The sequence below is a fragment of the Lynx rufus genome, unplaced genomic scaffold (assembly GCF_022079265.1).
Source record: "Lynx rufus isolate CCGP_SWC_20201006 ecotype Redwood Valley unplaced genomic scaffold, mLynRuf1.p SCAF_3, whole genome shotgun sequence".
Lineage (NCBI taxonomy): Eukaryota > Metazoa > Chordata > Mammalia > Carnivora > Felidae > Lynx > Lynx rufus.
Genome location: NW_025814845.1, coordinates 78,870,363 through 78,891,675, shown reverse-complemented (window position 1 = coordinate 78,891,675; position 21,313 = coordinate 78,870,363). Strand labels below are relative to the sequence as shown.

General features: G+C 34.0%; 1 protein-coding gene, 1 non-coding gene and 1 pseudogene across 2 annotated transcripts in view; 2 read left to right on the top strand and 1 right to left on the bottom strand.

The window, feature by feature from the left end:
- STPG2 (sperm tail PG-rich repeat containing 2) overlaps nt 1–21,313 on the top strand; it is a 640,262-nt gene that overhangs the window by 157,941 nt on the left and 461,008 nt on the right. Inside the window, exons 9-10 of the mRNA XM_047091542.1 lie at nt 4,637–4,797; nt 17,521–17,613. Of these exons, the coding sequence (XP_046947498.1) occupies nt 4,637–4,797; nt 17,521–17,613 (254 nt within the window). The remainder of the gene's footprint in view (nt 1–4,636; nt 4,798–17,520; nt 17,614–21,313) is intronic.
- Nucleotides 7,621–7,720, bottom strand: LOC124521434 (uncharacterized; annotated as a pseudogene).
- On the top strand, nt 19,438–19,545 carry LOC124521386 (U6 spliceosomal RNA). Its single transcript, XR_006964484.1, has one exon. It is a non-coding gene; the product is annotated as a U6 spliceosomal RNA (small nuclear RNA).

Below are 21,313 nucleotides of genomic sequence, written 5' to 3'. Positions count from 1 at the left end.
GGGGACTTCAACACCCCATTGACATCAATGGACAGATATCTAAACAGAACATCAACAAGGAAACAATGGCTTTGAATGGCACACTAGATCAGATGGGCTTAACAGATGCATTCAGAACATTCCTAAAACAGCAGAATACACATTTTTTTTCAAGTGCATATGTAACATTATCCAGAATAGATTACATATTAGGTTACAAAACAGGCCTCAACAAATACAAAAATATTGAAATCATACCATGCATTTTTTCTGACCACAACATTATGAAACTCCAAGTCAACCACAAGAAGAAATTTTGGAAGACCATATGGAGGTTAAAACAACATGAATGAATGAACAACATAAAGAATGAATGGGTTAATCAGGAAATCAAAGAAATAAAAAACATGAAAACAAATGAAAATGAAAACACAATGGTCCAAAACCTTTGGGATGCAGCAAAATTGTTCCTAAGAGGGAAGTATATTGCAATACAGGTCTACTTCAAGAAGCAAGAAAAAAAATCCCAAAGAAATAGGCTGTGTTTGAGCTTTCTCAACCTGCTTCCTGCCTGTAGAAGATTGGGGGTCTATAGCCACTTTTCATTTTGCACTTTTGTCTTTTTTCTTCCAAGTTTGTACAATTCCTTATAAAAACTTTGTGAGTATATTATTGAATTGACTTCTAATAAAGTACACTGGACAGAAGCCACATTCAGATGTACTTTTTAGAAAAACCCTTCTCTACTTTGGGTCACCTTTGGTACTGCTCTGTTTCCATTTTCTTAGATTCTTGGGAGCACTATTATTTTAGCCAAGAGGGTCTGTGACATATGGCCTTAAGATTCATAGAAGTCCTTTTCTTTAATTGAGAAATTCTGTGAGGTACCATCTGAAATCTTTCTGAGGTCTTTGCTCTCAGGCCATTTCTTGCTTTGAGAGCTTTTTGCTGTACGGAGAGATGGATGAAGAAGAGTTTTACTTTTAAATCCAGAAAATCTTGATTTATTTTCATTTTCTGTAAATTCCCTTTGAAAACAACAGTTTTAGCCCATCTCTTTCTTTCCATACCTTCTCACACATGGCTGAAAATCGTTACTTGGCACTTGTGATGATATTCAGCCCTCAAACTTTCTTAGCCAGAAACCCCTTATTTACTAGGTATTTTCTTTATTGTCTCAAGCATTAGTATTGTTAAAATCTCTGCCATTACATTATATGCTTTCTTTTTTTCCAGCCTGCAATAACATTTTCCTCCTGTCTTTTAAGCCATCACCAAGTCCTTTGATGGCCCTGTCTCTATGTCTTGAGTTGTTTCAGCTTCTGACCCATCGCCCCTTCCCAAACCATTGCTACAAGTTTTGTTATGGCAATTTGTTATGGTAAGTTTATAGGGGTACAAAATTATTTACTACTAATGCCATTGAGAGGTTGAGTCTCATTCTTCTCCCTTCCAATCTTGGCTAATCTGGTGTCTTTTTTGACAAATGGTAGAAGTGATATCCCAGCACTTCTTTTTTTTTTTAATATAATTTATTGTCAAATTGGTTTCCATAGAACACCCAGTGCTCATCCCAATAAGTGCCCTTCTCAATTCCCATCACCCACTTTCCCCTCTCTCCACCCCCATCAACCCTCAGTTTGTTCTCAGTATTTAAGAGTCTCTTAAGGTTTCCAACACTTCTTAGGCAAAGTTATAAGCTTTACACCATACACCTAGCCCTGTTGAAACAATTGCCCAAAGCCTCTATAAAGTCTGACTGTTCTAAGACTGTAGTTCTGGAGAGGTCATGTGTAAGTGTTCGACACTTCCCCACCTGAGGCTAGCTCAGTGTGTTTATCATGAATTTGAAATCCAAATTATTTCTATAAATGAACTTACTGATTGACCCAACTGCCTTAAGATTGGGTCTTGTTTTCAATTTGATGGCCTAGTATATTATGAATAAAATATAAATTTCCCAAAGGTTAGTTAATTTTTAAAGGATTACATGCAATTTTGATGACCCCCTCCAATCCAATCCCAAGTCTTACATGTTTTAAGAATCAGTGAGAATGGCCTCATGGAACTTTGAGTTTATTTATTTATCTATTTTATCTATTTTATTAAAAAAAATTTTATTGCATGTAGAGATTAGGTACAGTAATGAATTGGACCCATCAGTCATTGGACAGATTTACAGATTACTGTTAGAAGGTAACCCTAAACTAACGTTGGGGTTCCTTGGCATTTCTACACCTACTGAGTGGAAAATGAATATGAAAAACCTCTAATGTGAGTGAATTACATGATCAGGATGGCTTTTACTTAACAAGGCAGTACTTGTGATGTATACACTGTGAGGTCCCTGTATTTAAGCACTTAAGTTGTAATGTGTTTTATTGTATTCTCATGCCAGAAAAGAGTCAGATCTGACATACTTGTCTTTTAATTACCTGAAATGGTGGTCTAAATAGTTTTTATCACACTTTCCATGTACCTTTCTCCTAAACATTACTAGTGGAGGGAATTATGAAGATGGCAGGAATAAACCATAGTAGCATTTAGGTTTTCTGAGAGTTGGCACAAGAGACTCTTTGGTAGAGACTTTTTAAAAAATGGTTTGTTTGTTTATTTATTTATTTATTTATTTATTTGGAAGAGAGGGAGAGAGAGAGAGAAAGAAAGAGAGAGAGAGAGAGAGAGTGAGCGTGAGCAGGGGGGAGGCAGAGAGAGAGGGAGAGAGAGAGAATCCCAAGCAGGCTCTGCACTGTCGGCACAGAGCCTGACATGGAGTTCGACCTCACAAACCATGAGATCGTGACCCGAGTAGAAATCAAGACTCAGTTGCTTAACCAGCTGAGCCCCCCAGGCGCTCCTGGGAGAGACTTTTGAGGAAAAGATGTTGGAATTGGAATATTTGAAAAATTGGGAAGATTTTAGGTAGCTTGTTTTAGAAAAATCTTCTATTTTACAATGTATAATGATTTAATCATTTTTAGTCCAGAAAGGACCTAAAGTATCATTAGCCTCATAGTATTCAAAGTGCTCACTTGTCAGCAACTTGTTTCCTACCTACAATGAGAAAGGAGATTGCACCAAAATGTAAATCAACACAGTGCTTCCTTTATGGAGAAAGACTAGTTATAAAATACCTAGGGAATAGTCAATTTACATTTAATTATAAGCTCCTTTTCTGGTAGATTGTTTTTGGATTAGCAACAGCCCATAGACCACATTTTGAGTAGTACTGATCTAGTCAGTTTCTGTATCTTCAGACAAAGAACTTGAAGCCCAGAAAAACAAATGAGATTGAAATTACGTTTTATATCTATTTAGTTGCAGAGCTAATTTAGTAGAATTCAGGTAACATGAATACAACCAGGTTAAATGTCCTTTCAAGTATATATTGCATTTTATGGATATTGCTGCTTCCTGGAACTAATGTTTTAAAATTACTGAATTATAAAACATATACAAATATTTTTTCAAATATTTTAATGTTTTGATAAAGCTTTTTCCAATGACATAGAAAGTTTGTATTATTTTGATTGAAAAAGATGTTATTTACTCAGATTGCCACTGTAGAAAATATTTCTGGCTATAAATATGTCCTGAAAGGTAAAAGGCAAAAATAAAATAACTGCTGTGATAGGAATATTGGATGATAGGTGATTTTTTTCTCCCAAATTGATTTTTAATGTTGCTACATCAACTTTTCAATATTTTTTGGCATCAAGAATTCCTTTCTTTCGTTTGTTCTTTCTCCTTTCCTTTCCTTTCCTTTCCTTTCCTTTCCTTTCCTTTCCTTCCTTTCTCCTTTATTGAGATATAATTTACACATAAAATAATTCATTTTTAAAAATTTTTTTTTAACATTTATTTATTTTGGGGACAGAGAGAGACAGAGCATGAATGGGGGAGGGGCAGAAAGAGAGGGAGACACAGAATCGGAAGCAGGCTCCAGGCTCTGAGCCATCAGCCCAGAGCCTGACATGGGCTCGAACTCATGGACCGTGAGATCGTGACCTGAGCTGAAGTCCGACGCTTAACCGACTGAGCCACCCAGGCGCCCCTAAAGTAATTCATTTTAAGTGTAAAGTATGATGAGGTTTGGTAAATGTATGTGGTCGGGTAATCACCACTACAATTAAGTTTTATAACATTTCCATCATTTTAAAAATGTTTTCTCTTTCCCCTCTTGCAGTTAATCTCCACCTTCTCCAGGCTACTGTTACTGTCACTATGATATTGCATTTTCTGGAATTTCATATAAATGGAACATACGTTATTCAGGATTTTGTGTCTATCTTCTTTGACTTGGGATCGTGTTTTTAATGTCCATTCATATTGTTGTATTTATATTTCTTTTTATTGCTGGGTAGTATTTTATTGTTTGAATATAGAACTTCTTTTTTTTTTTCACTAGCTGATGGACATTTGGGTTGTTTTCATTTTTCTTGGGAAAATACCTGGGGATAGAAATTCTGGATCATATATTAAGTATATGTTTGGTTTTATGAGAACTTGAAAAATTGTTTCTCAAAATGTCATACCATTTTACATTCTTGCTAGTAATATGTGAGTTCTTTCAAAAAATTACTTTATTTAAAGTTATTCAGTTTAAAAGAATTAAAAGCATATTTATTCTTACATATGATATTCCTCATGATTTTAGGTCCTGGGTTTTATAATATCCTAAACAATACTATGATTGACAACATTAGCAATACCTACTTGAAGAAAAAAAAGAAAAGTGCATTTGGTTCTTCTGTTCCTCGGACTCTCTTGCTGGTTCAGAAAGAAGCTTTTACTTCTCCTGGTCCTGCCGATTATCAGGTAATTTGTGAATACCAAAATAATATTCTTTATATCTAATGCCAAGACTTAGGGTTTATAACAATTACATGTGACATATTTTCCCCATTATTTTGAGCCATACTATTATTATTGAAATCATTTTTATATGGTAACTTATGACATAAGAATAAACATTAATTCGGTTTGCAACTATGTTTGTAATTTCTTTTTTAAAAATGGATCATATTCTTTATTTCTTCATGGATGTCATATGTATTTGTTTAAATATTTATCTTCATTTTAAAATTGCTCCACTATTTCCGGAGAGGAATTTAAGTTTCCTTTACATGCTCTTTGTGGCTTTATGATTTTTGTGTACAAGTCTTACCCATCTTTATTAGATTTCTTCCTTTGTATTTAGTGTTTCATGTTTTTAAATTCTATTGTAAATGGTACCTTTTAAATATTTTCATTGTTTAGCTTTCTGTTATAGGTATAAAAAATATTATAATCTTTATTGAAGATTGCTTTACCAATGACCCATGTGGCTTGCTAAATTAAATGATTAATTCTACTAATTTATTATTAGTTTTGAAAAAAGTTTCCTCACGCACATTATGCCACCTGTGAATGATAGTTTATATTTTTTCTCCAAGTGTTTCATCTTTTATATATATTTATTCCTTACTGGACATCTGTATCCCAAAACAAATCTCAAGGAAATTCATAGGAATTAAAAAATATTCAGTGTCCAAGAAAATAAAATTCACAGAGTGTGATATCCAATAAAAAAATAGGTATGCAAGTAAGCAGGAAAATATAACCTAGAATCAGGGAACAAACCAATAGTAAAAGACAAGAAATTACACAAATGGTAGAAATAGTAGACAAAGACATTAAACAGTTATTATAACTACATTTCACATTCAAAAGGTAGAAGAAAGATTGAGTAAATTGAGTAGAGAAATGGCACAAATAAAAAGACACAAATTGAAGTTCCAGAGATGGCAAGTATAATATTTTTAAAAAGTACACTCTCATTAACAACAGTATAGGAGGTTTAGAAGAAAAGATTAGTGAACCTGAAGACACTGATAGAAACTGTCTGAAATGAAACACAGTGAGAAAAAAGACAAAAGTAGTGAATAAAGTATCAGTAAACTGTGAGACAATTTGAAGTGGCTTAATATTTGTGTAATTAGAGTCCTTGAAGGAAGGGAAGGAGTATGGGGTCATACAATAATATTTTAAGGAATGATGACTGAAAATTTCCAAACTTTGATTGGAGCTTTATAAAAACTGAAATATCCATGAAGCTCAACAAACTTGCAGCAAAAGACATTAAGGAAACTATGCAAAGGCATATTATCACCAAATTGACTAGAATGGTTAAAAAAATTCTTAAAAGCAGCCAGAGAAAAAGGATATATAGTATTGAGGGGCAAAGTTATCAATGGGAGCATATGTCTTGTGGGAAATGATGTAAGTCAGAAGACATAGTGCAACATTTTTAAGTATTAAAAGAAAACAGTTGTCAAACTATAATTCTATAGCAGGTTAAAACATCTTTCAAAAATGAAAACACTTGGAATATGTGAAATATATGAAGTATGTGTGTGTGTGTGTGTGTGTGTGTGTGTGTGTGTGTGTGAATACATATATATGTATCTATACACAAGCTGAAATAGTCATCCTTCAAAGACCTGCAGTATAAGAAATGTTAAAGTCTTCCAGGCAGAGGAAAATATTACCAGATGGAAGATGGAATCTGGGTCTATATAAAGTAATACAGAGTATCAAAGATGATAACTATGTGAGTAAATATAAAAGGCTATTGTTGTATTTCTCATCTTACTGAAAGCAGACCATCTTACATGTTTTTGATTTACTGATAATTTACTTTCACATAAGGTAGAGGAAGCTATGGGAGGAACACATACTCTAGCTTAATTTTGACTAAATAAAGGAGAACTAATTGAATAGAAGGGAAGAATCATTTCACAAATAGTGATCATATTATTTTACAGTTTAGAATTGTCAAACAAGAGATTCTGGACATTGTTAGGTATGTACAAGGAATTTAGATTATCCCTGTTTCAAAATGATCATCAGGAAACAAGAAATATTCTTAAGATCAGAGACTCTTAAGAGTAAAACTAGCCTGTAAGGATTGACAGGAAGAAAATCTCATGAGTAAAATTCTGACATTGCAGTTTTGATTCACATTAAAATTTTAAGAGTACATTTTAAAAGGACATTTTAATATATGTGTATATATTTATTATTTATTCTTTCTCATTCCTAAAGAATTTGAGAAAGTTTAAAAGAATGTACATATGGAAAAGTAAAAATAGCTAACATTTAGGGTAAAAAATACAGATAAAACAAATAGATATTTTACAGATAGAAAGTAAATAGAAGTTAAACATTGGGGAAGTTTGAACATACTTGTCAAATCATAAAAGGACATGTACAGAAAACAGGAAACATGGTGTCTGTCGTATAGTTGACACTCAGGAAATTATAATTGAATAAATGAATAAAAGAGGCATAGAACTGTAATTAAAGAAGCTTAAAGAGAAAGACAATTTATTGTACAAAATACTATGGAAAATTAAAATTAGTTTGTATAAGTTCATAAGTGTATAAGTTTGGCCAAAAAGAGTAGCTAGAAAGATAAGAACTCTGTAGGGATAATATACGGATAGTAGAGCCACTGAACTGCTGAATTGGATTTGTCTTTCCTATCAGGAAAAGTATTTTTATTCCAGAAAGAGTGGAACACACATGGTTTATAGGAATGAATCCTAAGATATTTATGGTGGTAATGTAAGAATATCCTAGTGCTTTACAACACTTTTTAAAAATGAAGTGAAATTAAATTTGCATGTCATTTTTGCACAGGGTGCTAATCTTCTCTGTGATGTTCCAGTTTTAGTATATGTGCTGCCAAAGTTATCACTCTAGTGCCTTAAATTAGTTAAAAGCTTCAGATGTAGCTGAAATAGATCTCGTTGTAATGAAAGAACAGCTGTAAATCATGACGGTAATCTCCAAGAGATGCTGAAGATTTGTAGGCATAAAAGAAAAATAAAAGTAAATGAAGGTTTTCTTATTTAAACAAAAATTAAAGTTTTACAAAGTGAGAAGTTCATGAATTATTACAAAATTTTATTTTATATATATTCTAATGTAAAAAACGTATAACATTAAATTTACTATCTTAACCATGTTTAGCTGCTGATTTAAGTGTATTTTTAGTGCCTCATGAACATTAGTAGTTTTTAGAATATTTTTGTTGTATTTTATTTAAAATGTACTAGAAGTTCATTATTCTAAGTAACCTGACATTTAGATTTAAAAGAGTTATGAAAATTATTACTTGCAAGAAATTTTTAAAAGCCTCTCATTATAATCTTTATTCTCCACTGCATATGCTGAGACAGTATAGCATAGTGATTATGAGCATGATCTCTGGTGTCAGAGTACTCAAGACTACTTGGGTATATTTTCTTCTGTCACTGACTTTGTGTAAGTTGTTTAAATTCTTAGTAAGATGGAGATCATAATAGTACACACCTTAAAGCATTATTATGAATACTAAATGAATAAATATTTGTAAAATACTTTAAATAGGTCCTGGCACATAGTAAGAACTTAATAACTTTTGTTACTGTTACTGATGATTAAAAACTACCTATAAGTATAACCCAAACTGTTTTAGTTTACATAAAATTTAATAAACTATAGTCAAGAGTGAAAAATACACCCTAAACCTGAGTTTGAAAAATCCAGTCTGATAAACTGCGTTTAACTGCACAATTAATTCACTTAATATGATTGCTGATAGATTTGTGTGTATAGAAACCAAACTGTTTCATATATTCTATTGGCTCACTTGTTTTAGGATTTTTTCTTACCTCACCTTTTTTGAATTAATCAAATATTTTGTATTATTCAATTTCATCTATTTCCATAACATTTTTAGTTATGTATTGTTTTATAGTGTTTTAGTGGTTACCACCAAAATTACAATATGCATCTCTTACTTTTTGTACTTTAATAAAAAGGATTATTTTTACCACTTTTCCAATAATGCTATCTTAGAACATTTCAGCTCCATTTTCCTACCTCCTGTTTTTGTTTAATTATTGTCATACATTTTAAGTTTACATATATTTTAAATTCTTTGAATATTATTGTTCTGTACAGTTAATATTTATTCATATTTACCCAAATATTTACCCTCTCTGTTGTGTGTTGTTTCTTTCTACATTTCTGTTTTTCTATATCACATTATTTTTCTTCTTCCTGAAAAACTCTCTCTATTGCTTCTTTTGGTCAAGGTCTGTTGATGAATTATTGTATACTTTTGTCTGAACATGTCTTTATTTTGCCATTTTTAATTTTGGGGGGTTGGATTTTTAGGTTGGTAGTTATTTTCTCCCAGCACTTTAAATATGTTATTCCTTTTGGATTCTGGGAAGATGGCGGCGTAGGAGGACGCTGGGCTCACCGCGCGTCCTGCTGATCACTTAGATTCCACCTACACCTGCCTAAATAACCCAGGAAACCGCCAGAGGATTAGCAGAACAGAGTCACCAGACCCAAGTGCAGACGAGAGGCCCACGGAAGAGGAGCCAAACCTCCGGCAGCGGATCTGACTCCCTCCGGCTGCCACAGGGCCCCTCCTGAAGTGGATCACCTAAGGAGAAGCGAGCTAAGCCTGCCCCCCCCTGCCGCCGTGCACCTTGCCTACCCACCCCAGCTAATACGCCAGATCCCCAGCATCACAAGCCTGGCAGTGTGCAAGTAGCCCAGACGGGCCACGCCACCCCACAGTGAATCCCGCCCCTAGGAGAGGGGAAGAGAAGGCACACACCAGTCTGACTGTGGCCCCAGCGGTGGGCTGGGGGCAGACATCAGGACTGACTGCAGCCGGCCCACCAACTCCAGTTATACACCACAGCACAGGGGAAGAGCCCTGCAGGTCCTCACCACACCAGGGACTATCCAAAATGACCAAGCGGAAGAATTCCCCTCAGAAGAATCTCCAGGAAATAACAACAGCTAATGAGCTGATCAAAAAGGATTTAAATAATATAACAGAAAGTGAATTTAGAATAATAGTCATAAAATTAATCGCTGGGCTGGAAAACAGCATACAGGACAGCAGAGAATCTCTTGCTACAGAGATCAAGGGACTAAGGAACAGTCACGAGGAGCTGAAAAACGCTTTAAAGGAAATGCAAAACAAATTGCAAACCACCACGGCTCGGATGGAAGAGGCAGAGGAGAGAATAGGTGAACTAGAAGATAAAGTTATGGAAAAAGAGGAAGCTGAGAAAAAGAGAGATAAAAAAATCCAGGAGTATGAGGGGAAAATTAGAGAACTAAGTGATACACTAAAAAGAAATAATATACGCATAATTGGTATCCCAGAGGAGGAAGAGAGAGGAAAAGGTGCTGAAGGGGTACTTGAAGAAATTATAGCTGAGAACTTCCCTGAACTGGGGAAGGAAAAAGGCATTGAAATCCAAGAGGCACAGAGAACTCCCTTCAGACGTAACTTGAATCGATCTTCTGCACGACATATCATAGTGAAACTGGCAAAATACAAGGATAAAGAGAAAATTCTGAAAGCAGCAAGGGGTAAACGTGCCCTCACATATAAAGGGAGACCTATAAGACTCGTGACTGATCTCTCTTTTGAAACTTGGCAGGCCAGAAAGAATTGGCACGAGATTTTCAGGGTGCTAGACAGCAAAAATATGCAGCCGAGAATCCTTTATCCAGCAAGTCTGTCATTTAGAATAGAAGGAGAGATAAAGGTCTTCCCAAACAAACAAAAACTGAAGGAATTTGTCACCACTAAACCAGCCCTACAAGAGATCCTAAGGGGGACCCTGTGAGACAAAGTACCAGAGACATCACTACAAGCATAAAACATACAGACATCACAATGACTCTAAACCCGTATCTTTCTATAATAACACTGAATGTAAATGGATTAAATGCGCCAACCAAAAGACATAGGGTATCAGAATGGATAAAAAAACAAGACCCATCTATTTGCTGTCTACAAGAGACTCATTTTAGACCTGAGGACACCTTTAGATTCAGAGTGAGGGGATGGAGAACTATTTATCATGCTACTGGAAGCCAGAAGAAAGCTGGAGTAGCCATACTTATATCAGACAAACTAGACTTTCAATTAAAGGCTGTAACAAGAGATGAAGAAGGACATTATATAATAGTTACAGGGTCTATCCATCAGGAAGAGCTAACAATTATAAATGTCTATGCGCCGAATACCGGAGCCCCCAAATATATAAAACAATTACTCATAAACAGAAGCAACCTTATTGATAAGAATGTGGTAATTGCTGGGGACTTTAACAACCCACTTACAGAAATGGATAGATCATCTAGACACACGGTCAATAAAGAAACAAGGGCCCTGAATGAGACACTGGATCAGATGGACTTGACAGATCTATTTAGAACTCTGCATCCCAAAGCAACAGAATATACTTTCTTCTCGAGTGCACATGGAACATTCTCCAAGATAGATCATATACTGGGTCACAAAACAGCCCTTCATAAGTTTACAAGAATTGAAATTATACCATGCATACTTTCAGACCACAATGCTATGAAGCTTGAAATCAACCACAGGAAAAAGTCTGGAAAACCTCCAAAAGCATGGAGGTTAAAGAACACCCTACTAACGAATGAGTGGGTCAACCAGGCAATTAGAGAAGAAATTAAACAATATATGGAAACAAACGATAATGAAAATACAACAATCCAAACGCTTTGGGACGCAGCGAAGGCAGTCCTGAGAGGAAAATACATTGCAATCCAGGCCTATCTCAAGAAACAAGAAAAATCCCAAATACAAAATCTAACAGCACACCTAAAGGAAATAGAAGCAGAACAGCAAAGGCAGCCTAAACCCAGCAGAAGAAGAGAAATAATAAAGATCAGAGCAGAAATAAACAATATAGAATCCAAAAAAACTGTAGAGCAGATCAACGAAACCAAGAGTTGGTTTTTTGAAAAAATAAACAAAATTGACAAACCTCTAGCCAGGCTTCTCAAAAAGAAAAGGGAGATGACCCAAATAGATAAACTCATGAATGAAAATGGAATTATTACAACCAATCCCTCAGAGATACAAACAATTATCAGGGAATACTATGAAAAATTATATGCCAACAAATTGGACAACCTGGAAGAAATGGACAAATTCCTGAACACCCACACTCTTCCAAAACTCAATCAGGAGGAAATAGAAAGCTTGAACAGACCCATAACCAGCGAAGAAATTGAATCGGTTATCAAAAATCTCCCAACAAATAAGAGTCCAGGACCAGATGGCTTCCCAGGGGAGTTCTACCAGACGTTTAAAGCAGAGATAATACCTATCCTTCTCAAGCTATTCCAAGAAATAGAAAGGGAAGGAAAACTTCCAGACTCATTCTATGAAGCCAATATTACTTTGATTCCTAAACCAGACAGAGACCCAGTCAAAAAAGAGAACTACAGGCCAATATCCCTGATGAATATGGATGCAAAAATTCTCAATAAGATACTAGCAAATCGAATTCAACAGCATATAAAAAGAATTATTCACCATGATCAAGTGGGATTCATTCCTGGGATGCAGGGCTGGTTCAACATTCGCAAATCAATCAACGTGATACATCACATTAACAAAAAAAAAGAGAAGAACCATATGATCCTGTCAATCGATGCAGAAAAGGCCTTTGACAAAATCCAGCACCCTTTCTTAATAAAAACCCTTGAGAAAGTCGGGATAGAAGGAACATACTTAAAGATCATAAAAGCCATTTATGAAAAGCCCACAGCTAACATCATCCTCAACGGGGAAAAACTGAGAGCTTTTTCCCTGAGATCAGGAACACGACAGGGATGCCCACTCTCACCGTTGTTGTTTAACATAGTGCTGGAAGTTCTAGCATCAGCAATCAGACAACAAAAGGAAATCAAAGGCATCCAAATTGGCAAAGATGAAGTCAAGCTTTCGCTTTTTGCAGATGACATGATATTATACATGGAAAATCCGATAGACTCCACCAAAAGTCTGCTAGAACTGATACATGAATTCAGCAAAGTTGCAGGATACAAAATCAATATACAGAAATCAGTTGCATTCTTATACACTAACAATGAAGCAACAGAAAGACAAATAAAGAAACTGATCCCATTCACAATTGCACCAAGAAGCATAAAATACCTAGGAATAAATCTAACCAAAGATGTAAAGGATCTGTATGCTGAAAACTATAGAAAGCTTATGAAGGTAATTGAAGAAGATTTAAAGAAATGGAAAGACATTCCCTGCTCATGGATTGGAAGAATAAATATTGTCAAAATGTCAATACTACCCAAAGCTATCTACACATTCAATGCAATCCCAATCAAAATTGCACCAGCATTCTTCTCGAAACTAGAACAAGCAATCCTAAAATTCATATGGAACCACAAAAGGCCCCGAATAGCCAAAGGAATTTTGAAGAAGAAGACCAAAGCAGGAGGCATCACAATCCCAGACTTTAGCCTCTACTACAAAGCTGTCATCATCAAGACAGCATGGTATTGGCACAAAAACAGACACACAGACCAATGGAATAGAATAGAAACCCCAGAACTCGACCCACAAACGTATGGCCAACTCATCTTTGACAAAGCAGGAAAGAACATCCAATGGAAAAAAGACAGTCTCTTTAACAAATGGTGCTGGGAGAACTGGACAGCAACATGCAGAAGGTTGAAACTAGACCACTTTCTCACACCATTTACAAAAATAAACTCAAAATGGATAAAGGACCTAAATGTGAGACAGGAAACCATCAGAACCTTAGAGGAGAAAGCAGGAAAAGACCTCTCTGACCTCAGCCGTAGCAATCTCTTACTCGACACATCCCCAAAGGCAAGGGAATTAAAAGCAAAAGTGAATTACTGGGACCTTATGAAGATAAAAAGCTTCTGCACAGCAAAGGAAACAACCAACAAAACTAAAAGGCAACCAACGGAATGGGAAAAGATATTTGCAAATGACATATCGGACAAAGGGCTAGTATCTAAAATCTATAAAGAGCTCACCAAACTCCACACCCGAAAAACAAATAACCCAGTGAAGAAATGGGCAGAAAACATGAATAGACACTTCTCTAAAGAAGACATCCAGATGGCCAACAGGCACATGAAAAGATGTTCAGCATCGCTCCTTATCAGGGAAATACAAATCAAAACCACACTCAGGTATCACCTCACGCCAGTCAGAGTGGCCAAAATGAACAAATCAGGAGACTATAGATGCTGGAGAGGATGTGGAGAAACGGGAACCCTCTTGCACTGTTGGTGGGAATGCAAATTGGTGCAGCCGCTCTGGAAAGCAGTGTGGAGGTTCCTCAGAAAATTAAAAATAGACCTACCCTATGACCCAGCAATAGCACTGCTAGGAATTTACCCAAGGGATACAGGAGTACTGATGCATAGGGGCACTTGTACCCCAATGTTCATAGCAGCACTCTCAACAATAGCCAAATTATGGAAAGAGCCTAAATGTCCATCAACTGATGAATGGATAAAGAAATTGTGGTTTATATACACAATGGAATACTACGTGGCAATGAGAAAAAATGAAATATGGCCTTTTGTAGCAACGTGGATGGAACTGGAGAGTGTGATGCTAAGTGAAATAAGCCATACAGAGAAAGACAGATACCATATGGTTTCACTCTTATGTGGATCCTGAGAAACTTAACAGGAACCCATGGGGGAGGGGAAGGAAAAAAAAAAAAAAAAAAAAGGACGTTAGAGTGGGAGAGAGCCAAAGCATAAGAGACTGTTAAAAACTGAGAACAAACTGAGGGTTGATGGGGGGTGGGAGGGAGGGGCGGGTGGGTGATGGGTATTGAGGAGGGCACCTTTTCGGATGAGCACTGGGTGTTGTATGGAAACCAATTTGTCAATAAACTTCATATATAAAAAAAAATATGTTATTCCATTGTTTTAGGTCTTTTGTAATTTCTGTTGAAAAGTACATTGTCAAACTTATTGTTTCCCCTTGAAAGCAATTGATCCCCCTCCCCCCCTTTTTTTTTGGCCTATGTCTTTGATGGGTCAAAAGTGTGATTTTCTTTATATTTATTTGCCTGAAGTTTGCAGAGCCTCTGTGTTGATGTCTTTAATCACTTTTAAATAATTTTTGATTGTTATATCTTTATATATTTCTACTGTCACATTCTTTCCTACCTATATTTTTGGGGCTCTAATTAATATATATGTTACACCTATTCATTATGCCTCAAACATCTCTTATAATCCCTATGTATTATTCTCCATTTTTTCTCTTAGTGCTTCAGTTTAGATATGTTCTGCAGACATATCTTTCAATTCATTAATCTTTCTTTCAAAAAACTGTGTTTCAAATGTTATTAAATTGACCTAAATTCTTAATTTCAGATATTCTATTTTTCAGTTCTAGAGTGAATTCTATTTAAATCATTCTAAAGATTTCACTTTTAGGAGAAATTCTTCATGTTTTAACTATTATTTTCCATTTTTTTTCTGTTTTCTTGAACACATTAATTATAGCTATTTTAAAGTTGTGTGTACTAACTCCAACATCTGGATCATCTATTGTCTGTTGTTATTTTCTGTTATTTTTTTTGTCTTGAGTTTTGACCATAAATGTCGGTCTTTTGGCATGCTCACGAAGTGTTAATAAAATGCCAGATATTGTATACAATATAGAGACTTTAAATGGTGTTACCTTCTATTTTAGAGAGTTTATACTTTCCTTTGCAAGTCGGGTAGAAGTCAGAGGAGATCACCTTAAAGCAATAATGAATTCTAGTGATTATATTTTTTTTAGGGTTTAGTTTATTTACCTCTGGTTTGTTCATTTCCTTAAGTGTAGTCTCTCTGGGGATTTCAGCTGTGAGCCTGATGTGTTCAAGACCCCTTGCTTTGTCAGATTCTGAATTGCAATCTTTAATGCATATGTTTTTTAGTATTTTGGTTCAGATTTTTAGCATCACCCCTATCCCTTTTCCCCTGGCAAACGTCTTCATGGGGAAAGAGATCATGTGTTTGAAGCTTCTTAAATCTGCAATTTTGCCATTCTGGCTTCACAAGACCAAAATAAGCTTGTTTCTCAATGTTTTAACAGCATTCCTCTGCCAGATCTAAACTCAAATTCTCTGTTGCCTGTTGTGAGCAAATGCTACCAGGGAGAAAGCACCTACAAGGCAATAGCTCACTTTTCAGAGGTTCTACCCTCTTTAGACTCTTAGCCCCTCTTGTCTATGCTGACAATTCAAAGTTAGAAGTATCCATGACTCTATTAGGCCTTTAAAAATAGGATTTTCTTATATTTTATCTGGATTTAAATTATTTTTGTGAAAATATGGCCTTCTGCAAACTTATCATTCCCTCTAAAGCCAAAGTCATCCAATGACTGATTCATTTTCTGAACTTCTACCCATAAACAGTAAAAATTGCAAAATACTTTTGACCTTCTTTATGCTATAATTTCTAGCACTATATACATGATAATAATAAAATTATTATAAAAGTAAATTATTTTTTAACTTTAATAAATATAAAACCACACAAAATAATAATGCTGGGTCTGATGTCCTAGATTTGAAGGATTTCACAATTTGTGACTGATTTTTCTGTTTGAAAATGATAAAAATCTATTTTCTTTTGAATGACTAGGTAGGAATAATATTAGGAAAGGAATGGAGAAGCACCAGCTTCAGCATTTAGGGTAAAGAGGCACATAGTTTAAAAGATACATCTTTTAAGGGACAGATTTTATAGTAGATTAATGTTCCTCATAAAGTGTATAAAGAGAGATCTATTCTAGTAGGTATCAAATTCTGAAGTATTAAACGAGTATATCAGATTCTGAAATAAAAACAGTAAAGTATATAAAAATGGGAAAACGAGAATATTCTCATCCCTTTGTATATACAAAGAATGTTACTATTGGTTAACAGTTTAAAGTATTAAATGGATACAAATGGCTAAATTATATGATGAATCAGAAAGAGTATAATATCAAAAAGATTAATTAATTGCTAATTAAAATTTTAGGTTATCAGCTTTATGTAACCTATTAATTTACATACTCAATGCATATTAGGAATTGTAGTATTTAAGAGAGTGTAGATGATTTTGCTCAGAAAATTTATTCATCTAGGATTTTCACATAATCAGTGTAAATAGTTATTGTTCATATATTTTTATTTCATGTATTAATAATTAAGTACTAACAAATAATACTATATAATTGGCCAAATATCTTTATATATGTGTGTATGTGTATGTGATGTATGTGTATATATACATGTATATTACTTATATATATATATATAATGAAACAACAAGAATTGATGTTTGAATTTGACATTATGGTATAGATAATAACTCACTTGTAATGTGTTTAAATAATGTATGTAGATCTATCTTGTTTTTCTAGAGGTCCATATAATCAACTCTTTTTTTTTTCCATTTAATATCTCATTGACTTAAAGTCTTTTGCTTCTATATCGCATTTAAAATTTTTAATTTTTAATGAATATATATCTGTCTCTATTTAGTGACAGAGCAACATTGATGGGCTTCCTTGAAAATTTATTACTTATAGGGCCACTTGAATTGATAAATAGCATTGATACACTCTTTTTTATTTTTCAACATGCTTTTTGGAATTCACAGGTTGGTGGAGTTTCTGATGAATTACCTAACTTGACTAACCGATATGCTGCTATTTTGTCAAGACCAGAAAAACCTACTAAACTGTCAGATATGGTAAGAAGACCCCTTTATAACAAAAGTTATTTGTAATCTGGGAATCCTGGAGGGACTGTATAACATGAACAGCATATTAGGATATGAGAAAGGTACATGGTACGCTGTTGGTAACATCTTTGACTGGTATGATACTTCCTTTTTTTTTTTTTTTTTTAAGAGAGCATGAATGGGGGAGAGAGGCAGAGGGAGAGAGAGAGACTCATAAGCAGGGTTCATGCCCAGTGCTGTGGGGCACTGTCCTACTACCCTGGAATTGTGACCTGAGCTGAAATCAAGAGTCAGATGCTCAACTGACTGAGCCAACAAGGTACCCCGATACTTCCATTTTTTAAAGTTCACCAAAAGTCTTGAAGCTAAGCACAGTCCAGCATTGCTCTGTGAGAGGTGATTATATGGAACATCTCCTGTAGGGTCAGAGAACATTTGTTTTTAGAACGTGTAGGAAAACATAATCATGTTGTATATGAAGTGGAAGGCCTACTTAAGGTTCAAAACAGTTTACTTATAACTGTAAATTTTTTCTTTTAAATTTGAGTCAATCTTGAAACCTAAGACTCTATAGTGATTTTTTAAATCCATGTTAATCTGTATTTTAAATTGTGTTTTATGATTTTTTTCTAACTAAATTTCCATTTTTTATAAAAAGCTAGTATTGAATAAATTGAAATACATAAAGCAGATGACATTTAAACATGAATACTTGACTGTTTCATCCAGATTGATTTTACTAAAAGTACATTTTGAAATTTGCAGTTAAAAAGTTAGACTTCTATGTATAGATATTGCTAAAATAAATCTATATAGAAATTAGACTGTCATTATAAGATATTCTTAATAACAAATTATCGAAACAAGCTCATCAACCAGGTTTTAAAACTTGAGAAATAGTATTGCTTGCTGAAATAAAATTATAGTAGGTTCACAGTGCCAAGAGTTGATTAACTTGTTAAATTAATACAGTTGTAAAGTCTAAAAAATCATACAAATTAGACTAATTTGGTGAGAGGCATCAGGAATAGACTTATTTTTTTCTGAGACATTGGTTGACTGAAGGTAGGAGATCGGGTCAAAATTGACATCAGGTTCTATGACGTCTTTGTACCTATAAGTTCAAAAGATAGTTTAAAATCATCCGTCAGTTTTCTTGACATGTAAGAGATTCTCATAATTGTTAAATAAATGTGTTGTTTTAATAGATCATTTCTTTATCTTGAGCAATTTTATGGTTGTGTTGTTTCTCAAGTGAGTCATTGTACACATTGTAGGATCCACTGTGAGGTATGTCAGAAGTAATTTATTACTAGTTTAAAGCTTTCAAGCATAGGAATATTTAGTGGATTCATAGTTATTTCTATTATAATATTATAGTTACTAGGAAAAAAATTCAAATCTCTGAAGGTACCCCTAGGAATGCATATGTATGTGCTAAATTTGATTGTAGTAAAAAAAGATGGTGATGTGCCCTAAAGAAAGATGAGTTACTTACCAATTTCTGTTATCTAATTTACATTTTTCTCTTTTACCTTGGTCTCTCACTGGATCTTGAAACTTCTGTTTTTGTATTTTTATTTTTTGACATGACATACTTGCAATGGAAAGTATTGGGTGGGACTTTGCTTACCCAAGTAGCAGAATAGTTTAATCACATAGAATATTTTAGCTTTTGAAACTCTTCTGCAAATGAGATACTCTTCAAACCTGTGGGTGTATAATATATATGTAATGAGAATCCAAATTATTAATTTCATATCAAAATTGATCTTAAATTTATGAAATAATGGGATTAGTTTTATAATTTTCCTTTCAAATAAAAATATTACAGTGCTCACTTCGGCAGTATAACAATTAAAATTGGAATGACACAGAGAAGATTAGCATGGCCCCCTGCACAAGACTGACATGCAAATATGTGAAGTGTTCCATATTTTATTTATTATTTATTTATTTAAGTTTATTTTTATTTATTTTTGAGAGAGAGAGAACACAAGTGGGAGAGGGGCAGATTGGGGGTGGGGTGGGGCAGAAGACATAGAATCTGAAGCAGGTTTCAGGCTCTGAGCTGTCAGCACAGAGCCCAATGTGGGTCTCAAACCCACGGACTGTGAGATCATGACCTGAGCCAAAGTTGAACGCTTAACTGACTTAGCTACCCAGGCATCCCTGAAGCATTCCATATTTAAAAAAAAAATTAGACAATTTACCTCCTACATATTTAAAATTTATATATAAGGATATGCTGCAATCTTAAAGGACACATTGATTTTCAAAATTTTATATAAGGTTCACATAAAAATATTTAAAAACTCAGGCTTCTGCTTTCATATGAAAGGCATGAACATATATCTCTTTTCTTTTTACATGGTCGCAGTAAAATAAGTTATTTTTAACTACAACATAATATTAGTTTAATATAAAAAGACAGAGTGAATATATGATAAATGGAAGCTAGAAACAAACCAAACATCTGTTTATTAGGCATTCCAAAAGTGGAATGCTAAGATAGTAGTTAGGACCATTTGATGGTAAAAAACAAACAAACAAACAAACAAACAAAAAACAAAAAAACCCAAACAAACAAACAAACAAACAAAAAACAAAAAACAAAAAACAAAAAAAACAACAACAGAAGGTTTTCCTAAGCTGAATAAAGACACCAGTCTTCAATAAGAAGAAGTCAACAAAATACCAGGAAGGATGAATTTTAAAAGTCAAAAATCATTTTCACATGGTTTTGCATTTTCAGAAGACTAGAAATAAAATACCTTGGAATCTTCCACAGAGAAAAGTAAGTGGGTCACCTACAGAGGGATGAGAAACATACTGATATCAAACACTATCCCAGTAGTATTAGCAATATTTCAGAGCTAGAAAATGATGGATTTCTGAGAGGAAATAATTTTGGATGTAGAATTCTGACTTTATCCAATATAAATCCAATTAAATGAATCAAGAAAATAATTTTCTGACACACAAGAGCCTGGAAAGCGTAGTACCTCTACATTTCCATGTATAAAGATGTTCCAGCAAAATATAAGGAAAGAAATGAAAGAAGAGTGATATAAACCTAGAGAAGAATAGAAACTAAGCAATTCCTGGATGAAATAAAGTGAAAACAAATTAATAAAGAAGGCATTTTTAGCTCATTCATGGGTCATCTTCAAGAGTCAGGGATTTGGTGACAGAATTTTATTTGCTTCTTTTTGTGTTTGACCATACTAGTTGGTTTGATAAGCAATAAATATGATATTCTAATTTCTGTTTTAATACTGATTGGTTTTAGATGAATCTATACAAATTGCAGAGATCTTAGTTATAATATAAAATGTAAATGTTAGAAAACTTAATATCAATTAAATTTTAATATCAATAAAAATAAAAGACTAAATATTAGAAAACTTAATATCAATAATAATAAAAGAAAGAGGTAAAAGTTTGGGGGGCAGTAAAATATGCTAAATTTCTTATAGTGTGCAGAGTCAACAGATGTCAAAAGTTGACAGATTTCAGTATAAGTCCTTATATTAAGTTTGTAGTGGTAAATAATAATAAAAAATCCCAACCTCTAAGAAACCCAATTACTGTTAAATTATTTCTGGGAATAGAACAGGGAGAGGTCAAGGAGGACAATTTTACTGTTTATTTTAGACTCATCCATGATTTGATTTTTATTATGCTGTGAATGTATTATTTTAAAATA